The sequence below is a fragment of the Stegodyphus dumicola genome, chromosome 12 (assembly GCF_044657685.1).
Source record: "Stegodyphus dumicola isolate Sdum_Otavi_A_Nest chromosome 12, ASM4465768v1".
Taxonomy (NCBI): Eukaryota; Metazoa; Arthropoda; class Arachnida; order Araneae; family Eresidae; genus Stegodyphus; species Stegodyphus dumicola.
This window is the reverse complement of record NC_140779.1, coordinates 47,236,200-47,256,344: the sequence shown is the minus strand read 5'-3', so window position 1 is coordinate 47,256,344 and position 20,145 is coordinate 47,236,200. Positions and strand designations below refer to the sequence as shown.

The window sequence follows — 20,145 nt, the reverse complement described above, 5'->3', positions numbered from 1 at the left end:
GTCTTTTTAATATTTAAGGGGGGAGGATGTTACCTTCAAACTTACTGCTTTTATGAGGTTCTTAGTTTGCAAAGCCAACTGAAAACTAGTGTTCTAAACACAATTAAGATTTTATGTTTCCATTCTGGAGACATAAAATGATAGTGTCATAAACTGGGAGATTTTAATAAGGATTTTTTTCTCAATGGATACAGAAAAACAAGGAAAAGTAGCAAAGTAAGAAACTCTTTTCTAATACAGTTCAGTATTTTAATGACTGAATTATTAAATATTATTTACATTTAAGTATATATATATATATATATATATATATATATAATTTAAATAAATACTTAAATGTATTAAACAAATTTATTCCTTTAAAAACAAACTCCAAAGTGTAATTTTGCATTGAGTGGCAATCATTCCTCCTTAATTAAATTTCATTTGCCCTTAGCAAATTGAAATTAATACTAAATAAAAAATCAAACAAAATATAGAAAATCATATTTAATTCATTGACATATTTTACAGCATACGATGTAGCAGCAGATACAAAATATGACCAATCACCACTGTTACACTGTACTGTCACACTTATTTTTGACAAAAATAAATGAGTAGTTGAATAACAATGAGGAAATAATCACTGTCAGAACATATTAAAAAAAGATACAAACATTTTATATATAATCAGTCAAACTATTTTAAAACTTTTGTTTGAATTCAAATGAAATACACAAAGTAGCTTTTAAACCATTCTTAACAATTATATTATAAAGTACAATTAATACATTTATATAATTCTATTTTTTATATAAGATATTACACATGCTGTTTTGTCTCAAAATGAGTACTACTACAAACTGTGGTTTGATCCCTGATAATGAAATTTAAGATTATATACTAACCAGATATATGCAATTTAAGACAGTGGCAGCTGTGAGTCACATAAAATCAATTTTAAGTATTTGCTAAATTAAGGAGGGAAAAACATAATTCCAGAAAAAATATGGGAAGTCTCATACTTTTTATTTCATTCTTCCTTAAATAAGTTTTACAATACTTAATAAAACATAAAAGTCACTCAAAAGAAATCTTCATATTACAAGCAAAGTTAAATCTATAACCACTGATTTAAAAATAATTTGAATTAAACCATACTGTAAGTATACTTTTAAGCATACGCAAAACTTTGTCCAAGATGAAAGTAAGTATTTATGCATCTGTGGTTAAAATACTTGAGATTTCTTTCATCACCGAAAGGAAATTAAAATTGAGATTATACAGCTACTGAAAAAAAATATAAATTGCTGCAGAACAGTTCAGCAAAAATCATAAAATTGTATTTAAATTAATTATTTTACTATACAGAAGGTTTAACATAACTAGCTTCAAATATATTACAAATTTAAGCAAAATTAACGCAGCATTTAGGTCAATTTAATTTCCATATAATTTTAAAAACCATCTTTGATTTTAGTATAGGTTTTCTTACTGATGCAAATCAAAATTATGTTTGGCATGTAAAATAAATGTTGTGTACATGTATATTGTGCAAACAGCCCACACCTTAATCTAAACAATTCAAATGCCACAAATAAATGTTAATCACTCCATCCTATGTTTTGGAAGAATTACTGAGTCTTCAACATCTGACGCACCATATACTGCAAGATGCCACCATGACGGAAATAAGTCAACTCAACCTCAGTGTCAAACCTGATGATAACTTCAAAGGCTCGTCCATCATCCACCTGAAAATAATTCCTTTGATAATTATTTTATTACAGCACATAATTAAGATTAAGCTGCAGAGGGATTTTTCTAACTTTATACACATGAACAAAATTATTCTGCAGTAAGTTGTGTTTTGTTTCTTAATATTTAATTTTCAAGAATTTAAAATACTGAAAAAAGGAACGTCACATATTCATTTGTTCTTCTGCTATACAATAAGAAGGGAAATTTATTATAACAGTGCACATAACTGATGCACATGTAAAACAATGAAAGATTTTTCTCTTTTTTTTTTTTTAGATGATGAGACTAATACTAGAGAAGGCATTTACAAGAATGGTTGACATCACAGACAGCATTCTGCAAGCCCAATTAATGTGAAGATACATAAAATTGAAATATTTTACAAATACCGATTAGGATTATTTATATTAATAATATCTGTTCCTGTTTAGTAGACCATAAACTCCTTCTTCATTTTGAGGTATTTGTTAATTACATGTACCAATAGTCTGATGTAATATGATAGTTAATGTCAAAAGAATGCATCAAGCAATATTAGAGATAATATTAAAGTTTATGGTCAGTATAGTACTGACAGCATTTCTCTACATATAAATCAGTGAAAGAAGGAAGCTCTAGCCCTTGCCAAAGAAAAAAATATAAATCAGTAGATGGATTACAATGCATAATCACATGCTAAATTAGAAAGAAAAAAAAAATGTAATGCTCCAACAGAAAAATTTGTTGCCACCTGAAGTTGGAAATTCATAATCACAAAGAATAATTTGTATTTAAAAATCTCATACGAGCTGTGACTTTTTTAGCTGAAACTTCAATTATATAACATTTCATATATTAACATATGAAATGTTGCAAAATACACAATAATTTAATAGCAAATACCCAAACAATATCATTTTATCTACCAAAAAAAAAACTTTTTAAAAATTAATTCAGACAATTTAATTGTAGAAATATTCTTTGTGAATTAAAATATACTTAAGAAAAATCTTATTTAATATCATATCTAGAAAATTCAATTTTATGGCCAAATTTTTAATACAAAATGTTTAAATTGGACAATTCAAAAACATTTTTACAACCTGAAAATGAAAGTGATCTTCCCCCATTCTTAATTTAGAGATGTCTGAAATTCCTATATCAGTTGGGTAACAAACATTTAAATAATAGTTTCTGAGTACCTTTAAACTTTATGCAGCTTATTAAACATTAAAAAAAAAAAGGATTTTTTTTTTTTTTTTTTAAATTTCTAATTATACAAACAGCAATCAAGCTGTTCGTGTGAAAAAATTCTATCATGTTCTAGAGAACAGATTACATTTTAATGTTCCCTGAAAAATGGAAGAAATTATTCAAAATATTCTTCTGCAGTCCTTTGCATGTTTTTCCATCAACAATATGCTTTAATTTAAATTTGAAAAACTATGAAGGAAAATCTTATTTTTTTGCAAAATACTTCTAAATACTTGAGGAAATATTTATGTATTAAGATGTAACAGATATTATTCAAAATACAGCTACTGTTTTGTTTGTTCATTTAACTACAATGAAAACACAAATTCACTGCAATATACAGTCAAAAGTCGTTAATTCGGACCTCAAAGCTAAAAACTTTCTGCGCATGTGCCGCGTTGACACATGCGCATAGGCGTTTATGCGTGCACGTAAGACCTTTTACCACTGCGCATATGCGTGTGCGCAAGTGCAGAAAACGCTTTCGCGTGCGCGTTTTATGTATAACGGACGGTATAAGCTAAAATTATCTAATTATCTATTTCAGTTAATGTTGATGATTGCGTTGTTCCTTAATCTTCGAATTGAATCCGGCTTATTATTTTTTGCAGACTGTAAGAGCAATTTTATAAAAGTAAACTTGAACTTTCGATTATGTCAAATAGAATTTCCGATTCTGGAGCTCCCAAAGGATCGTACAAAACGAAAGTATGTTTCGATGTCCATCAAACAAAAAGTGGAATTGCTGCAAAAAATGGATAAAGACATGAAGAATGTGACAGAGAGGTTAGTGAAAACAAAAAAATTTCGATTGACAAGTTAGTCGGTATTCTCGGCACAGCAATAAACGGGACTTGAACAGCGGAACTTTGTAACTGAACAAGAAATCATGTCTGTTTATAGAATTAAAGAGAAAGTATTATCACATAAAACGAAGCAACTTAAACAACTTACATTGAAAGAAATGTTTATAATGTTAGAAATGTTAATAAAGTAAACAAATAAATATTAAGCTTTTTTTTTTTTTTTTTTTTGTAAATTTTGATACCCTTTAGATTATAATTGTTCTTTATTTCATAAATTACGGTTTCATATTTTTAATTTTAGAATTTCTGCATGCCATCTTACGAGAATTAAACTGATGATCTATAATCCGGAATCGCCAAACTATAGAAAAAGATCCCGACGAGTCCGGATTAACAACTTTTGACTGCATATATATATAAACACATAGATATACAATAATGCAATGCACTTTTACAGTGACAAAAGCAAGATGGGCAACTCAAGCATGAAATTTCTAATTATTGAATTTTTGAAAAGTGTCAACATCAGTTTAAAAAAATGAAATTTAACACAAACATTTTAATAAGGCATATATTCTCATTTTTTACAATATATTACAATTATTTTGCTATCTTTAATTATGCAAAAGAAGAAACTCTAAAAAGGTTCTAACTCATGATATTGGGTTATCATTATTATGTCAGGGAATCATATTTCAAGAATCAGTTTCTAAGAAAACATTCTATTTGGGAAAAATATGAAAACAACATATTTGGCCTCATCTGCCTAATCCTTAACATTTTACAAATGATTACCTGAACAGTAGTCTTTTGGCCAGGCATTATAGTATCTGGTATGCTTATGGTATACTGTTCATATCCAGTCAGTCCTAGACTTTCTGCATTTTGACCTGGAAGATACTGTAAAGGTATTAAACCCATTCCAACCAAGTTGCTTCGATGAATACGCTCAAAACTCTCAGCAATGACAGCTCGAACACCCTGGAATAGGATATGTTTTTGAGAATTTTTATAAACAAAAAATTAACATGTTAATGTTTCAAAAATTGAGGAAATAAATTTAGAAAAAGTCAGTCCCCTGGAATTCTGAGAAAGTAAATTTATACAATATAGAAAACTGAATAAAACTCACACAAATTCCAACAAAAGAAGCTTACCCAAGAAATCTAAATTTTAAAGCTATAAATTAAACGGCTGACATAACTTTCTTCAAATACAGTTAAATCCCCAGGTAGAAAAAGGCACATAAGTTTTTAGTTAGAAATACCAAATTCTGGAAAAAATTGTTCATACTGGGGAAAATGGGAGTAACACATATCATTTATAATACATTTTAACCCTATGCTGTTTCAAAAGCAAAATAGAGATACTGTTCCTTAATATGTTAACAGATTAAAAACCAAGCACAGGACAGTTTATATGCCAAAAGAAAGGAATACTTTTATGCAGCACTTCCCAAAATGAAACTAGTTCATTTACATGGAAAAAATCCTAAAAACACTAGGGTAGCTAATCAGTCCCCTGGAATACAAATTATAGTTAAACTACTAGTGTTCAGTATTTAATCCACTTAGCAGGGCCTGAGTTGGTAAGAATTACAATGGTTCATAAAAAGAGTTTAATAATTTATATAGTTATGTTCATAACACATAATGACTAAAAATATTTATTTTTGATTGACAGTTACACTATAGAAAAAGATTGATTTCTTTTCCATCTAACAGATGCAAAGAAATATATAGGTAAAATCATATCACATACAAGATGAAAAATGATAATGAGTAAAATATTTCCTGAAAGGAAAAATATTATTACACTTGCTTTCTTTTTAAAAGATGATTACTATATAAAAAATGGAACATCTGCTATTTGTAGAATTAATTTGAAGGAATAGATTTTATTTTTCGTTTAAGTTCTATGAAATTTCCCACATTCCCTGACCATTTTTCATTTCTCTGATTTTCCATGATTTTGTAGGTGATGGTGATTTTTTTAGGTCACTACATTTAAACATATTCTGCTATAATAAAATGGTAAGCAAAATGCTTTTTAAAATATTATTTAATATAAGAATTACAATTAGAAAAGCCAAATGCTGGAAGTACATTAATATCTTCATTTGGCACTCAAATGCAGGAAAACAACAGTATTTAATTAATTTCTTATTAATTCTAAAGTTTGAAACTCAAAATATATAAAAAGCATTTTATATAAAATACACACACACACACATATATATATATGTCTAAATTTATAGTAAAAAGTAGAAAATGGTATTAAAAATCGAGTGACCTAGTAGATGAAAAATAGCGCTAATAGTTGCTGATTTTTAAAAATTAATTTAAATAAGAAAGGAGGTATGAAACCTAGCAAAGGTCATAAAAACATTTGTGTATCCTATCAAAATTCCAGAAAAACAATGTAAAATAGTGACATATCAAATTTAAAAATTGCGATAGATCCTATCTAATCTACATAAAGATGAAAAATGCGCACATAGAAAAAACAAAATCAATATGTCCTGTTCAAAGCTTCAACGAGAAATTATCAAGGGAAAAGTGCTTGAAGCCTTCAACCAAGTTGATTAACAAAGAGCATGCAAACAAGTTTCGTCGAGCAAATACATCGAGACTCAAAACGGTATTAATCATTATCTATTTTCTTTTCAAACTAAAAATAACAATAGTCTCCATAGATCTGCCCCTTTTCCCAACATATTTGCATGTCTTAATACATTTGGAGTAAAAAATTTTTTTAATTAATCAACAAACAAAGTAATACATGAACAGTAAAACTAAATATTAAGAATTAAACATTAACAAGAATTAAACATGTCTAAATTTATATATATAAATTAATATCGAAATTAAATACATAAATATCTAATTTTATATATATATATGTCTAAATTTAAAAAAATACTAACTGCTTATAATCTATACTATTAAAATCTGTGTGCCTCTGTCTGTTTGTGTGTTTGTAACATCATCTCCTCGGGAACGGCTGGGTGTAGAGCTTAGCGGAAGGTACCGTTGGATTGAGAATGCCCGTGGCTCGCCGGATTGACCATCGGCATCTTCGTGCGACTTTAATTAGCCGAGATATTAATTAAAAACTGATTTTCCCCCTACGTTTCCCTACGTTTTGCACTTTCTTTCACCCGTTTTCCCTGTTTTAGGGATTTGGCCGAGTGCCAAATTCGTTTTTCTCGAATATCTGCGGAACGGCTCCGAGTTGCGATTCGAAACCCATATCCCCGTATTCGAAAAAAATCAACGAATCCATCGATACCGGTCCCATCTTCGTACGACAATAATCGGCGGAGTTATTAATTAAAAACTGCGAAAACGTTATTTCGTTTTTCGGAGTGGCAACCGTCTCGGAATTAGCTGAGATAAAATTGCTTTTTCGAAAGCGCCGGGGGGATGACAATTGCTTCCGCTCGAGATTTGTGCTGGCGAAAGGTCACGTGTCAATTTCTTTTTTCTTAAATATCTATGGAACGGCGCTGAGTTGGAATTCGAGGCAGGTGTCTGCGGATTCCAAAAAATTCTACGAATCCAATGATACCATTCTCATCTTCGTAGGACGTTAATCAGCTGAGATATTAATTAAAAACTGTGAAAACGCTAATTTTCGGGCTCATTTTTCCGATTGCAACAGTTTCTTGAATCGCCGCAGATGCAAATCAAGGTTATATTCTAAAGTTGAATAAAGCACGCGATTGCATGTTACCTAACTGTATTTTAAAAATATTTCGTTAATGTAGGCATTTTAAATAAACAGCTGCTTTTCACAATTTTTTTTTTAATTTCAGGTTAGGATGATTGTCACGTTAATTCTTTTATTGATATTGAATAAAAGTTATTATATTACATTAAATTTAAATGATGACGTTCTTGAAGTTGTACAACTTTAATCAGCTGGGATATTAATTAAAAAATCTGAAAAAGCTATTTTTTAAAAATATGTTGTTATTTTTTTAATAATAAATTTGATTTTTTGGAATAATATATTTTTTTATGTTATTAGATACGTGCACTTAATTTAGATATTATCTTTTAATGCAAATGATATTTTAAATAAGTTCGCACCAATAAAAATTAAATTCACACTTTTTTTTTTTTTAGATTAAAGATTTTTCTTTGCTCCTTTGAGATGGTATACGGTAACTTTCGAATCCCGGTGAGCAGGCAGGCTACACTCATGTTTTTTGTGATTTTACGTATATCTGTTGTGTATGCAGTGTCTTCTGGATGCATAAATGAATAAAGCTGAACTATGGTAGTTCGGTCCTAATTTCGAATCCCGGCGAACGGGCTGGGTCCATGGGTGTTTGCGTGATTTTACGCATGTGCCTCGTGTACGCAGCATCTTCTGGATGCATAAGTGAATAAAGCGGCCGAAATTCGCTCAAAACCTCTGATTACTGGTAGTTCGGTCCAACTTTCGAATCCAAGCGACCGTGTTGGCTCAATGTGTGTTTTCGGGATTTTTCGCATGTGTAACGTGTATGCGGTATCTTCTGCATGCATACTTGAATAAAGCGGGAGCAGCCCGCGCAAAACTACAGAACACTGGTAGTTCGGTCCAACTTTCGAATTCCGGGGTACTGTACATAAAATTTGGTCGCATACGTGAATACAGCGCGCGGATACCGGGTAAAACCGCTGAACACTGGTAGTTCGGTCAAACATTCGAATCTCTGCGAGCGGGCTGGCTGCATGGGTGTTTTCATGATTTTCCGCATGTGTATAGTGTATAAAGTGATTTCTGGATGCATATGTGATAAAAGTGGGCGCAGCCTGCTCAAAACCTCTTAACGCTGGTAGTTCGATCCAACTTTCGGTGTCGGCGAACGAGCTGGCTCCCCGGGTGTTTTCTTGCTTTAACTCATGTGTATCGTTTATGCAGTATCCTCTCCATGCTTATGTGTATAAAGCGGGCGCAGCCCGCTCCACAAAATCGCTGAACACTGGTATTTCGGTCCTACTTTCGAATTCCGGAGTACTGTATATAAAATTTGGATGCATACGTGAATACAGCGCGCGGATACCGGGTAAAACCGCTGAACACTGGTAGTTCGCTCAAACTTTCGAATCTCGGCGAGCGGGCTGGCTGCATGGGTGTTTTCGTGATTGTTCGCATGTGTATCGTTTATAAAGTATCTCATGGATGCATACGTGAATAAAGCGGGCGCAGAATACTGGTAATGCGGTTCTGGTAATGCGGTAATTTCGAATCCCGACGAACTGGCTGGCTCCATGGGTGTTTTCGTGATTTTACGCATGTGTATAGTGTATGGAGTATCTTCTGGGTGTATATGTGAATAAAGCGGGCAGAGCCCGCGCAAAGCCACATAACACTGGTAATTCGGTCCAACTTTCGAATACCGGCGAACAGGCAGGCTCCATGTTTGTTTTCGTGATTTTACGCATGTGTATCGTTTATGCACCATCTTCAGCATGCATACGTGAATAAAGCGGGCACAGCACGCGCAAAATCGCTGAAAAATTGTATTTCGGTCCAACTTTCGAATCGGCAGCGGGCTGGCTGGAGGGGTGTTTTCGTGATTTTACGCATGTGTACGGTGTACGCAGTATCTTTTGCATGCACACGTGAACACTGTTTTGGGCGGGCTCCCGCCCAAAAGCGCTGAACACTGGTATTTCGGTCCAAATTTCGAATACCCGCGAAAGGGCTGGAAGCATGGGTGTTTTCGTGATTTTCCGCATATGTATAGTGTATGCGGTAACTTCTGGATGCATAGGTGAAAAAAGCGGGGGAAGCCCGCGGAATGCCGCTAAAAATGGTAGTTCGGTTCAACTTTTCAATACCGGCCAAATTTAACATAGGATATCTTTTAAAAACGAACAATGATAAGCGGGCTTCAGCCCGCTCAGCTGGCGGGCTTGCCCGCTAGTCTATACTATTAAAATCTGTGTGCCTCTGTCTGTTTGTGTGTTTGTAACATCATCTCCTCGGGAACGGCTGGGTGTAGAGCTTAGCGGAAGGTACCGTTGGATTGAGAATGCCCGTGGCTCGCCGGATTGACCATCGGCATCTTCGTGCAACTTTAATTAGCCGAGATATTAATTAAAAACTGATTTTCTCCCTACATTTCCCTACGTTTTGCACTTTCTTTCACGGGTTTCCCCTATTTTAGGGATTTGGCCGAGTGCCAAATTCGTTTTTCTCGAATATCTGTGGAACGGCTCCGAGTTGCGATTCGAAACGCATATCCCCGTATTCGAAAAAAAATCAACGAATCCATCGATACCGGTCCCATCTTCGTACGACAATAATCGACGGAGTTATTAATTAAAAACTGCGAAAACGTTATTTCATTTTTCGGAGTGGCAACCGTCTCGGAATTAGCTGAGATAAAATTGCTTTTTCGAAAGCGCCGGGGGGGAAGACAATTGCTTCCGCTCGAGATTTGTGCTGGCGAAAGGTCACGTGTCAATTTCTTTTTTCTTAAATATCTATGGAACGGCGCTGAGTTGGAATTCGAGGCAGGTGTCTGCGGATTCCAAAAAATTCTACGAATCCAACGATACCATTCTCATCTTCGTAGGACGTTAATCAGCTGAGATATTAATTAAAAACTGTGAAAACGCTAATTTTCGGGCTCATTTTTCCGATTGCAACAGTTTCTTGAATCGCCGCAGATACAAATCAAGGTTATATTCTAAAGTTGAATAAAGCACGCCATTGCATGTTACCTAACTGTATTTTAAAAATATTTCGTTAATGTAGGCATTTTAAATAAACAGCTGCTTTTCACAATTTTTTTTAATTTCAGGTTAGGATGATTGTCACGTTAATTCTTTTATTGATATTGAATAAAAGTTATTATATTACATTAAATTTAAATGATGACGTTCTTGAAGTTGTACAACTTTAATCAGCTGGGATATTAATTAAAAAATCTGAAAAAGCTATTTTTTAAAAATATGTTGTTATTTTTTTAATAATAAATTTGATTTTTTGGAATAATATATTTTTTTATGTTATTAGATACGTGCACTTAATTTAGATATTATCTTTTAATGCAAATGATATTTTAAATAAGTTCGCACCAATAAAAATTAAATTCACACTTTTTTTTTTTTTTTTTTTTTTTTTTAGATTAAAGATTTTTCTTTGTTCCTTTGAGATGGTATACGGTAACTTTCGAATCCCGGTGAGCAGGCAGGCTACACTCATGTTTTTTGTGATTTTACGCATATCTGTTGTGTATGCAGTGTCTTCTGGATGCATAAATGAATAAAGCTGAACTCTGGTAGTTCGGTCCTAATTTCGAATCCCGGCGAACGGGCTGGGTCCATGGGTGTTTGCGTGATTTTACGCATGTGCCTCGTGTACGCAGCATCTTCTGGATGCATAAGTGAATAAAGCGGCCGAAATTCGCTCAAAACCTCTGATTACTGGTAGTTCGGTCCTACTTTCGAATCCAAGCGACCGTGTTGGCTCAATGTGTGTTTTCGGGATTTTTCGCATGTGTAACGTGTATGCGGTATCTTCTGCATGCATACTTGAATAAAGCGGGAGCAGCCCGCGCAAAACTACAGAACACTGGTAGTTCGGTCCAACTTTCGAATTCCGGGGTACTGTACATAAAATTTGGTCGCATACGTGAATACAGCGCGCGGATACCGGGTAAAACCGCTGAACACTGGTAGTTCGGTCAAACATTCGAATCTCTGCGAGCGGGCTGGCTGCATGGGTGTTTTCCTGATTTTCCGCATGTGTATAGTGTATAAAGTGATTTCTGGATGCATATGTGATAAAAGTGGGCGCAGCCTGCTCAAAACCTCTTAACGCTGGTAGTTCGATCCAACTTTCGGTGTCGGCGAACGAGCTGGCTCCCCGGGTGTTTTCTTGCTTTAACTCATGTGTATCGTTTACGCAGTATCCTCTCCATGCTTATGTGTATAAAGCGGGCGCAGCCCGCTCCACAAAATCGCTGAACACTGGTATTTCGGTCCTACTTTCGAATTCCGGGGTACTGTATATAAAATTTGGATGCATACGTGAATACAGCGCGCGGATACCGGGTAAAACCGCTGAACACTGGTAGTTCGCTCAAACTTTCGAATCTCGGCGAGCGGGCTGGCTGCATGGGTGTTTTCGTGATTGTTCGCATGTGTATCGTTTATAAAGTATCTCATGGATGCATACGTGAATAAAGCGGGCACAGAATACTGGTAATGCGGTTCTGGTAATGCGGTAATTTCGAATCCCGACGAACTGGCTGGCTCCATGGGTGTTTTCGTGATTTTACGCATGTGTATAGTGTATGGAGTATCTTCTGGGTGTATATGTGAATAAAGCGGGCAGAGCCCGCGCAAAGCCACATAACACTGGTAATTCGGTCCAACTTTCGAATACCGGCGAACAGGCAGGCTCCATGTTTGTTTTCGTGATTTTATGCATGTGTATCGTTTATGCACCATCTTCAGCATGCATACGTGAATAAAGCGGGCACAGCACGCGCAAAATCGCTGAAAAATTGTATTTCGGTCCAACTTTCGAATCGGCAGCGGGCTGGCTGGAGGGGTGTTTTCGTCATTTTACGCATGTGTACGGTGTACGCAGTATCTTTTGCATGCACACGTGAACACTGTTTTGGGCGGGCTCCCGCCCAAAAGCGCTGAACACTGGTATTTCGGTCCAAATTTCGAATACCCGCGAAAGGGCTGGAAGCATGGGTGTTTTCGTGATTTTCCGCATATGTATAGCGTATGCGGTAACTTCTGGATGCATAGGTGAAAAAAGCGGGGGAAGCCCGCGGAATGCCGCTAAAAAATGGTAGTTCGGTTCAACTTTTCAATACCGGCCAAATTTAACATAGGATATCTTTTAAAAACGAACAATGATAAGCGGGCTTCAGCCCGCTCAGCTGGCGGGCTTGCCCGCTAGTCTATACTATTAAAATCTGTGTACCTCTGTCTGTTTGTTTGTGTGTTTGTAACATCATCTCCTCGGGAACGGCTGGGTGTAGAGCTTAGCGGAAGGTACCGTTGGATTCGGAATTCCCGTGGCTCGCCGGATTGACCATCGGCATCTTCGTGCGACTTTAATTAGCCGAGATATTAATTAAAAACTGATTTTCTCCCTACATTTCCCTACGTTTTGCACTTTCTTTCACGGGTTTCCCCTATTTTAGGGATTTGGCCGAGTGCCAAATTCGTTTTTCTCGAATATCTGCGGAACGGCTCCGAGTTCCGATTCGAAACGCATATCCCCGTATTCGAAAAAAAATCAACGAATCCATCGATACCGGTCCCATCTTCGTACGACAATAATCGACGGAGTTATTAATTAAAAACTGCGAAAACGTTATTTCATTTTTCGGAGTGGCAACCGTCTCGGAATTAGCTGAGATAAAATTGCTTTTTCGAAAGCGCCGGGGGGGAAGACAATTGCTTCCGCTCGAGATTTGTGCTGGCGAAAGGTCACGTGTCAATTTCTTTTTTCTTAAATATCTATGGAACGGCGCTGAGTTGGAATTCGAGGCAGGTGTCTGCGGATTCCAAAAAATTCTACGAATCCAACGATACCATTCTCATCTTCGTAGGACGTTAATCAGCTGAGATATTAATTAAAAACTGTGAAAACGCTAATTTTCGGGCTCATTTTTCCGATTGCAACAGTTTCTTGAATCGCCGCAGATACAAATCAAGGTTATATTCTAAAGTTGAATAAAGCACGCGATTGCATGTTACCTAACTGTATTTTAAAAATATTTCGTTAATGTAGGCATTTTAAATAAATAGCTGCTTTTCACAATTTTTTTTTTAATTTCAGGTTAGGATGATTGTCACGTTAATTCTTTTATTGATATTGAATAAAAGTTATTATATTACATTAAATTTAAATGATGACGTTCTTGAAGTTGTACAACTTTAATCAGCTGGGATATTAATTAAAAAATCTGAAAAAGCTATTTTTTAAAAATATGTTGTTATTTTTTTAATAATAAATTTGATTTTTTGGAATAATATATTTTTTTATGTTATTAGATACGTGCACTTAATTAAGATATTATTTTTAATGCAAATGATATTTTAAATAAGTTCGCACCAATAAAAATTAAATTCACAATTTTTTTTTTTTTTAGATTAAAGATTTTTCTTTGCTCCTTTGAGATGGTATACGGTAACTTTCGAATCCCGGTGAGCAGGCAGGCTACACTCATGTTTTTTGTGATTTTACGCATATCTGTTGTGTATGCAGTGTCTTCTGGATGCATAAATGAATAAAGCTGAACTCTGGTAGTTCGGTCCTAATTTCGAATCCCGGCGAACGGGCTGGGTCCATGGGTGTTTGCGTGATTTTACGCATGTGCCTCGTGTACGCAGCATCTTCTGGATGCATAAGTGAATAAAGCGGCCGAAATTCGCTCAAAACCTCTGATTACTGGTAGTTCGGTCCTACTTTCGAATCCAAGCGACCGTGTTGGCTCAATGTGTGTTTTCGGGATTTTTCGCATGTGTAACGTGTATGCGGTATCTTCTGCATGCATACTTGAATAAAGCGGGAGCAGCCCGCGCAAAACTACAGAACACTGGTAGTTCGGTCCAACTTTCGAATTCCGGGGTACTGTACATAAAATTTGGTCGCATACGTGAATACAGCGCGCGGATACCGGGTAAAACCGCTGAACACTGGTAGTTCGGTCAAACATTCGAATCTCTGCGAGCGGGCTGGCTGCATGCGTGTTTTCCTGATTTTCCGCATGTGTATAGTGTATAAAGTAATTTCTGGATGCATATGTAATAAAAGTGGGCGCAGCCTGCTCAAAACCTCTTAACGCTGGTAGTTCGATCCAACTTTCGGTGTCGGCGAACGAGCTGGCTCCCCGGGTGTTTTCTTGCTTTAACTCATGTGTATCGTTTATGCAGTATCCTCTCCATGCTTATGTGTATAAAGCGGGCGCAGCCCGCTCCACAAAATCGCTGAACACTGGTATTTCGGTCCTACTTTCGAATTCCGGGGTACTGTATATAAAATTTGGATGCATACGTGAATACAGCGCTCGGATACCGAGTAAAACCGCTGAATACTGGTAGTTCGCTCAAACTTTCGAATCTCGGCGAGCGAGCTGGCTGCATGGGTGTTTTCGTGATTGTTCGCATGTGTATCGTTTATAAAGTATCTCATGGATGCATACGTGAATAAAGCGGGTACAGAATACTGGTAATGCGGTTCTGGTAATGCGGTAATTTCGAATCCCGACGAACTGGCTGGCTCCATGGGTGTTTTCGTGATTTTACGCATGTGTATAGTGTATGGAGTATCTTCTGCGTGTATATGTGAATAAAGCGGGCAGAGCCCGCGCAAAGCCACATAACACTGGTAATTCGGTCCAACTTTCGAATACCGGCGAACAGGCAGGCTCCATGTTTGTTTTCGTGATTTTACGCATGTGTATCGTTTATGCACCATCTTCAGCATGCATACGTGAATAAAGCGGGCACAGCACGCGCAAAATCGCTGAAAAATTGTATTTCGGTCCAACTTTCGAATCGGCAGCGGGCTGGCTGGAGGGGTGTTTTCGTCATTTTACGCATGTGTACGGTGTACGCAGTATCTTTTGCATGCACACGTGAACACTGTTTTGGGCGGGCTCCCGCCCAAAAGCGCTGAACACTGGTATTTCGGTCCAAATTTCGAATACCCGCGAAAGGGCTGGAAGCATGGGTGTTTTCGTGATTTTCCGCATATGTATAGCGTATGCGGTAACTTCTGGATGCATAGGTGAAAAAAGCGGGGGAAGCCCGCGGAATGCCGCTAAAAAATGGTAGTTCGGTTCAACTTTTCAATACCGGCCAAATTTAACATAGGATATCTTTTAAAAACGAACAATGATAAGCGGGCATCAGCCCGCTCAGCTGGCGGGCTTGCCCGCTAGTCTATACTATTAAAATCTGTGTGCCTCTGTCTGTTTGTGTGTTTGTAACATCATCTCCTCGGGAACGGCTGGGTGTAGAGCTTAGCGGAAGGTACTGTTGGATTCAGAATGCCTGTGGCTCGCCGGATTGACCATCGGCATCTTCGTGCGACTTTAATTAGCCGAGATATTAATTAAAAACTGATTTTCTCCCTACATTTCCCTACGTTTTGCACTTTCTTTCACGGGTTTCCCCTATTTTAGGGATTTGGCCGAGTGCCAAATTCGTTTTTCTCGAATATCTGCGGAACGGCTCCGAGTTGCGATTCGAAACGCATATCCCCGTATTCGAAAAAAAATCAACGAATCCATCGATACCGGTCCCATCTTCGTACGACAATAATCGACGGAGTTATTAATTAAAAACTGCGAAAACGTTATTTCATTTTTCGGAGTGGCAACCCTCTCGGAATTAGCTGAGATAAAATTGCTTTTTCGAAAGCGCCGGGGGGGAAGACAATTGCTTCCGCTCGAGATTTGTGCTGGCGAAAGGTCACGTGTCAATTTCTTTTTTCTTAAATATCTATGGAACGGCGCTGAGTTGGAATTCGAGGCAGGTGTCTGCGGATTCCAAAAAATTCTACGAATCCAACGATACCATTCTCATCTTCGTAGGACGTTAATCAGCTGAGATATTAATTAAAAACTGTGAAAACGCTAATTTTCGGGCTCATTTTTCCGATTGCAACAGTTTCTTGAATCGCCGCAGATACAAATCAAGGTTATATTCTAAAGTTGAATAAAGCACGCCATTGCATGTTACCTAACTGTATTTTAAAAATATTTCGTTAATGTAGGCATTTTAAATAAACAGCTGCTTTTCACAATTTTTTTTTAATTTCAGGTTAGGATGATTGTCACGTTAATTCTTTTATTGATATTGAATAAAAGTTATTATATTACATTAAATTTAAATGATGACGTTCTTGAAGTTGTACAACTTTAATCAGCTGGGATATTAATTAAAAAATCTGAAAAAGCTATTTTTTAAAAATATGTTGTTATTTTTTTAATAATAAATTTGATTTTTTGGAATAATATATTTTTTTATGTTATTAGATACGTGCACTTAATTTAGATATTATCTTTTAATGCAAATGATATTTTAAATAAGTTCGCACCAATAAAAATTAAATTCACAATTTTTTTTTTTTTTAGATTAAAGATTTTTCTTTGCTCCTTTGAGATGGTATACGGTAACTTTCGAATCCCGGTGAGCAGGCAGGCTACACTCATGTTTTTTGTGATTTTACGCATATCTGTTGTGTATGCAGTGTCTTCTGGATGCATAAATGAATAAAGCTGAACTCTGGTAGTTCGGTCCTAATTTCGAATCCCGGCGAACGGGCTGGGTCCATGGGTGTTTGCGTGATTTTACGCATGTGCCTCGTGTACGCAGCATCTTCTGGATGCATAAGTGAATAAAGCGGCCGAAATTCGCTAAAAACCTCTGATTACTGGTTGTTCGGTCCAACTTTCGAATCCAAGCGACCGTGTTGGCTCAATGTGTGTTTTCGGGATTTTTCGCATGTGTAACGTGTATGCGCTATCTTCTGCATGCATACTTGAATAAAGCGGGAGCAGCCCGCGCAAAACTACAGAACACTGGTAGTTCGGTCCAACTTTCGAATTCCGGGGTACTGTACATAAAATTTGGTCGCATACGTGAATACAGCGCGCGGATACCGGGTAAAACCGCTGAACACTGGTAGTTCGGTCAAACATTCGAATCTCTGCGAGCGGGCTGGCTGCATGCGTGTTTTCCTGATTTTCCGCATGTGTATAGTGTATAAAGTAATTTCTGGATGCATATGTAATAAAAGTGGGCGCAGCCTGCTCAAAACCTCTTAACGCTGGTAGTTCGATCCAACTTTCGGTGTCGGCGAACGAGCTGGCTCCCCGGGTGTTTTCTTGCTTTAACTCATGTGTATCGTTTATGCAGTATCCTCTCCATGCTTATGTGTATAAAGCGGGCGCAGCCCGCTCCACAAAATCGCTGAACACTGGTATTTCGGTCCTACTTTCGAATTCCGGGGTACTGTATATAAAATTTGGATGCATACGTGAATACAGCGCTCGGATACCGAGTAAAACCGCTGAATACTGGTAGTTCGCTCAAACTTTCGAATCTCGGCGAGCGAGCTGGCTGCATGGGTGTTTTCGTGATTGTTCGCATGTGTATCGTTTATAAAGTATCTCATGGATGCATACGTGAATAAAGCGGGTACAGAATACTGGTAATGCGGTTCTGGTAATGCGGTAATTTCGAATCCCGACGAACTGGCTGGCTCCATGGGTGTTTTCGTGATTTTACGCATGTGTATAGTGTATGGAGTATCTTCTGCGTGTATATGTGAATAAAGCGGGCAGAGCCCGCGCAAAGCCACATAACACTGGTAATTCGGTCCAACTTTCGAATACCGGCGAACAGGCAGGCTCCATGTTTGTTTTCGTGATTTTACGCATGTGTATCGTTTATGCACCATCTTCAGCATGCATACGTGAATAAAGCGGGCACAGCACGCGCAAAATCGCTGAAAAATTGTATTTCGGTCCAACTTTCGAATCGGCAGCGGGCTGGCTGGAGGGGTGTTTTCGTCATTTTACGCATGTGTACGGTGTACGCAGTATCTTTTGCATGCACACCTGAACACTGTTTTGGGCGGGCTCCCGCCCAAAAGCGCTGAACACTGGTATTTCGGTCCAAATTTCGAATACCCGCGAAAGGGCTGGAAGCATGGGTGTTTTCGTGATTTTCCGCATATGTATAGCGTATGCGGTAACTTCTGGATGCATAGGTGAAAAAAGCGGGGGAAGCCCGCGGAATGCCGCTAAAAAATGGTAGTTCGGTTCAACTTTTCAATACCGGCCAAATTTAACATAGGATATCTTTTAAAAACGAACAATGATAAGCGGGCATCAGCCCGCTCAGCTGGCGGGCTTGCCCGCTAGTCTATACTATTAAAATCTGTGTGCCTCTGTCTGTTTGTGTGTTTGTAACATCATCTCCTCGGGAACGGCTGGGTGTAGAGCTTAGCGGAAGGTACCGTTGGATTCAGAATGCCCGTGGCTCGCCGGATTGACCATCGGCATCTTCGTGCGACTTTAATTAGCCGAGATATTAATTAAAAACTGATTTTCTCCCTACATTTCCCTACGTTTTGCACTTTCTTTCACCCGTTTCCCCTATTTTAGGGATTTGGCCGAGTGCCAAATTCGTTTTTCTCGAATATCTGCGGAACGGCTCCGAGTTGCGATTCGAAACGCATATCCCCGTATTCGAAAAAAATCAACGAATCCATCGATACCGGTCCCATCTTCGTACGACAATAATCGGCGGAGTTATTAATTAAAAACTGCGAAAACGTTATTTCATTTTTCGGAGTGGCAACCGTCTCGGAATTAGCTGAGATAAAATTGCTTTTTCGAAAGCGCCGGGGGGATGACAATTGCTTCCGCTCGAGATTTGTGCTGGCGAAAGGTCACGTGTCAATTTCTTTTTTCTTAAATATCTATGGAACGGCGATGAGTTGGAATTCGAGGCAGGTGTCTGCGGATTCCAAAAAATTCTACGAATCCAATGATACCATTCTCATCTTCGTAGGACGTTAATCAGCTGAGATATTAATTAAAAACTGTGAAAACGCTAATTTTCGGGCTCATTTTTCCGATTGCAACAGTTTCTTGAATCGCCGCAGATACAAATCAAGGTTATATTCTAAAGTTGAATAAAGCACGCGATTGCATGTTACCTAACTGTATTTTAAAAATATTTCGTTAATGTAGGCATTTTAAATAAACAGCTGCTTTTCACAATTTTTTTTTTAATTTCAGGTTAGGATGATTGTCACGTTAATTCTTTTATTGATATTGAATAAAAGTTATTATATTACATTAAATTTAAATGATGACGTTCTTGAAGTTGTACAACTTTAATCAGCTGGGATATTAATTAAAAAATCTGAAAAAGCTATTTTTTAAAAATATGTTGTTATTTTTTTAATAATAAATTTGATTTTTTGGAATAATATATTTTTTTATGTTATTAGATACGTGCACTTAATTTAGATATTATCTTTTAATGCAAATGATATTTTAAATAAGTTCGCACCAATAAAAATTAAATTCACACTTTTTTTTTTTTTTTTTAGATTAAAGATTTTTCTTTGCTCCTTTGAGATGGTATACGGTAACTTTCGAATCCCGGTGAGCAGGCAGGCTACACTCATGTTTTTTGTGATTTTACGCATATCTGTTGTGTATGCAGTGTCTTCTGGATGCATAAATGAATAAAGCTGAACTCTGGTAGTTCGGTCCTAATTTCGAATCCCGGCGAACGGGCTGGGTCCATGGGTGTTTGCGTGATTTTACGCATGTGCCTCGTGTACGCAGCATCTTCTGGAT

At 36.9% G+C, this 20,145-nt stretch overlaps 1 protein-coding gene across 3 annotated transcripts in view; it reads right to left on the bottom strand.

Moving 5' to 3' along the window:
- Window positions 1-474: 474 nt before the first annotated feature.
- The window catches only part of LOC118190728 (cytoplasmic aconitate hydratase-like), a 165,097-nt gene continuing 145,426 nt past the window's right edge, over window positions 475-20,145 (bottom strand). For all 3 annotated transcript variants that reach the window (XM_035361492.2, XM_035361491.2, XM_035361493.2), the window contains 2 exons: window positions 4,578-4,763; window positions 475-1,736 (listed from right to left, as the gene is read on the bottom strand). In XM_035361492.2, coding sequence (XP_035217383.1) covers window positions 1,617-1,736; window positions 4,578-4,763 — 306 coding nt within the window. In that variant the 3' untranslated portion in view covers window positions 475-1,616. The remainder of the gene's footprint in view (window positions 1,737-4,577; window positions 4,764-20,145) is intronic.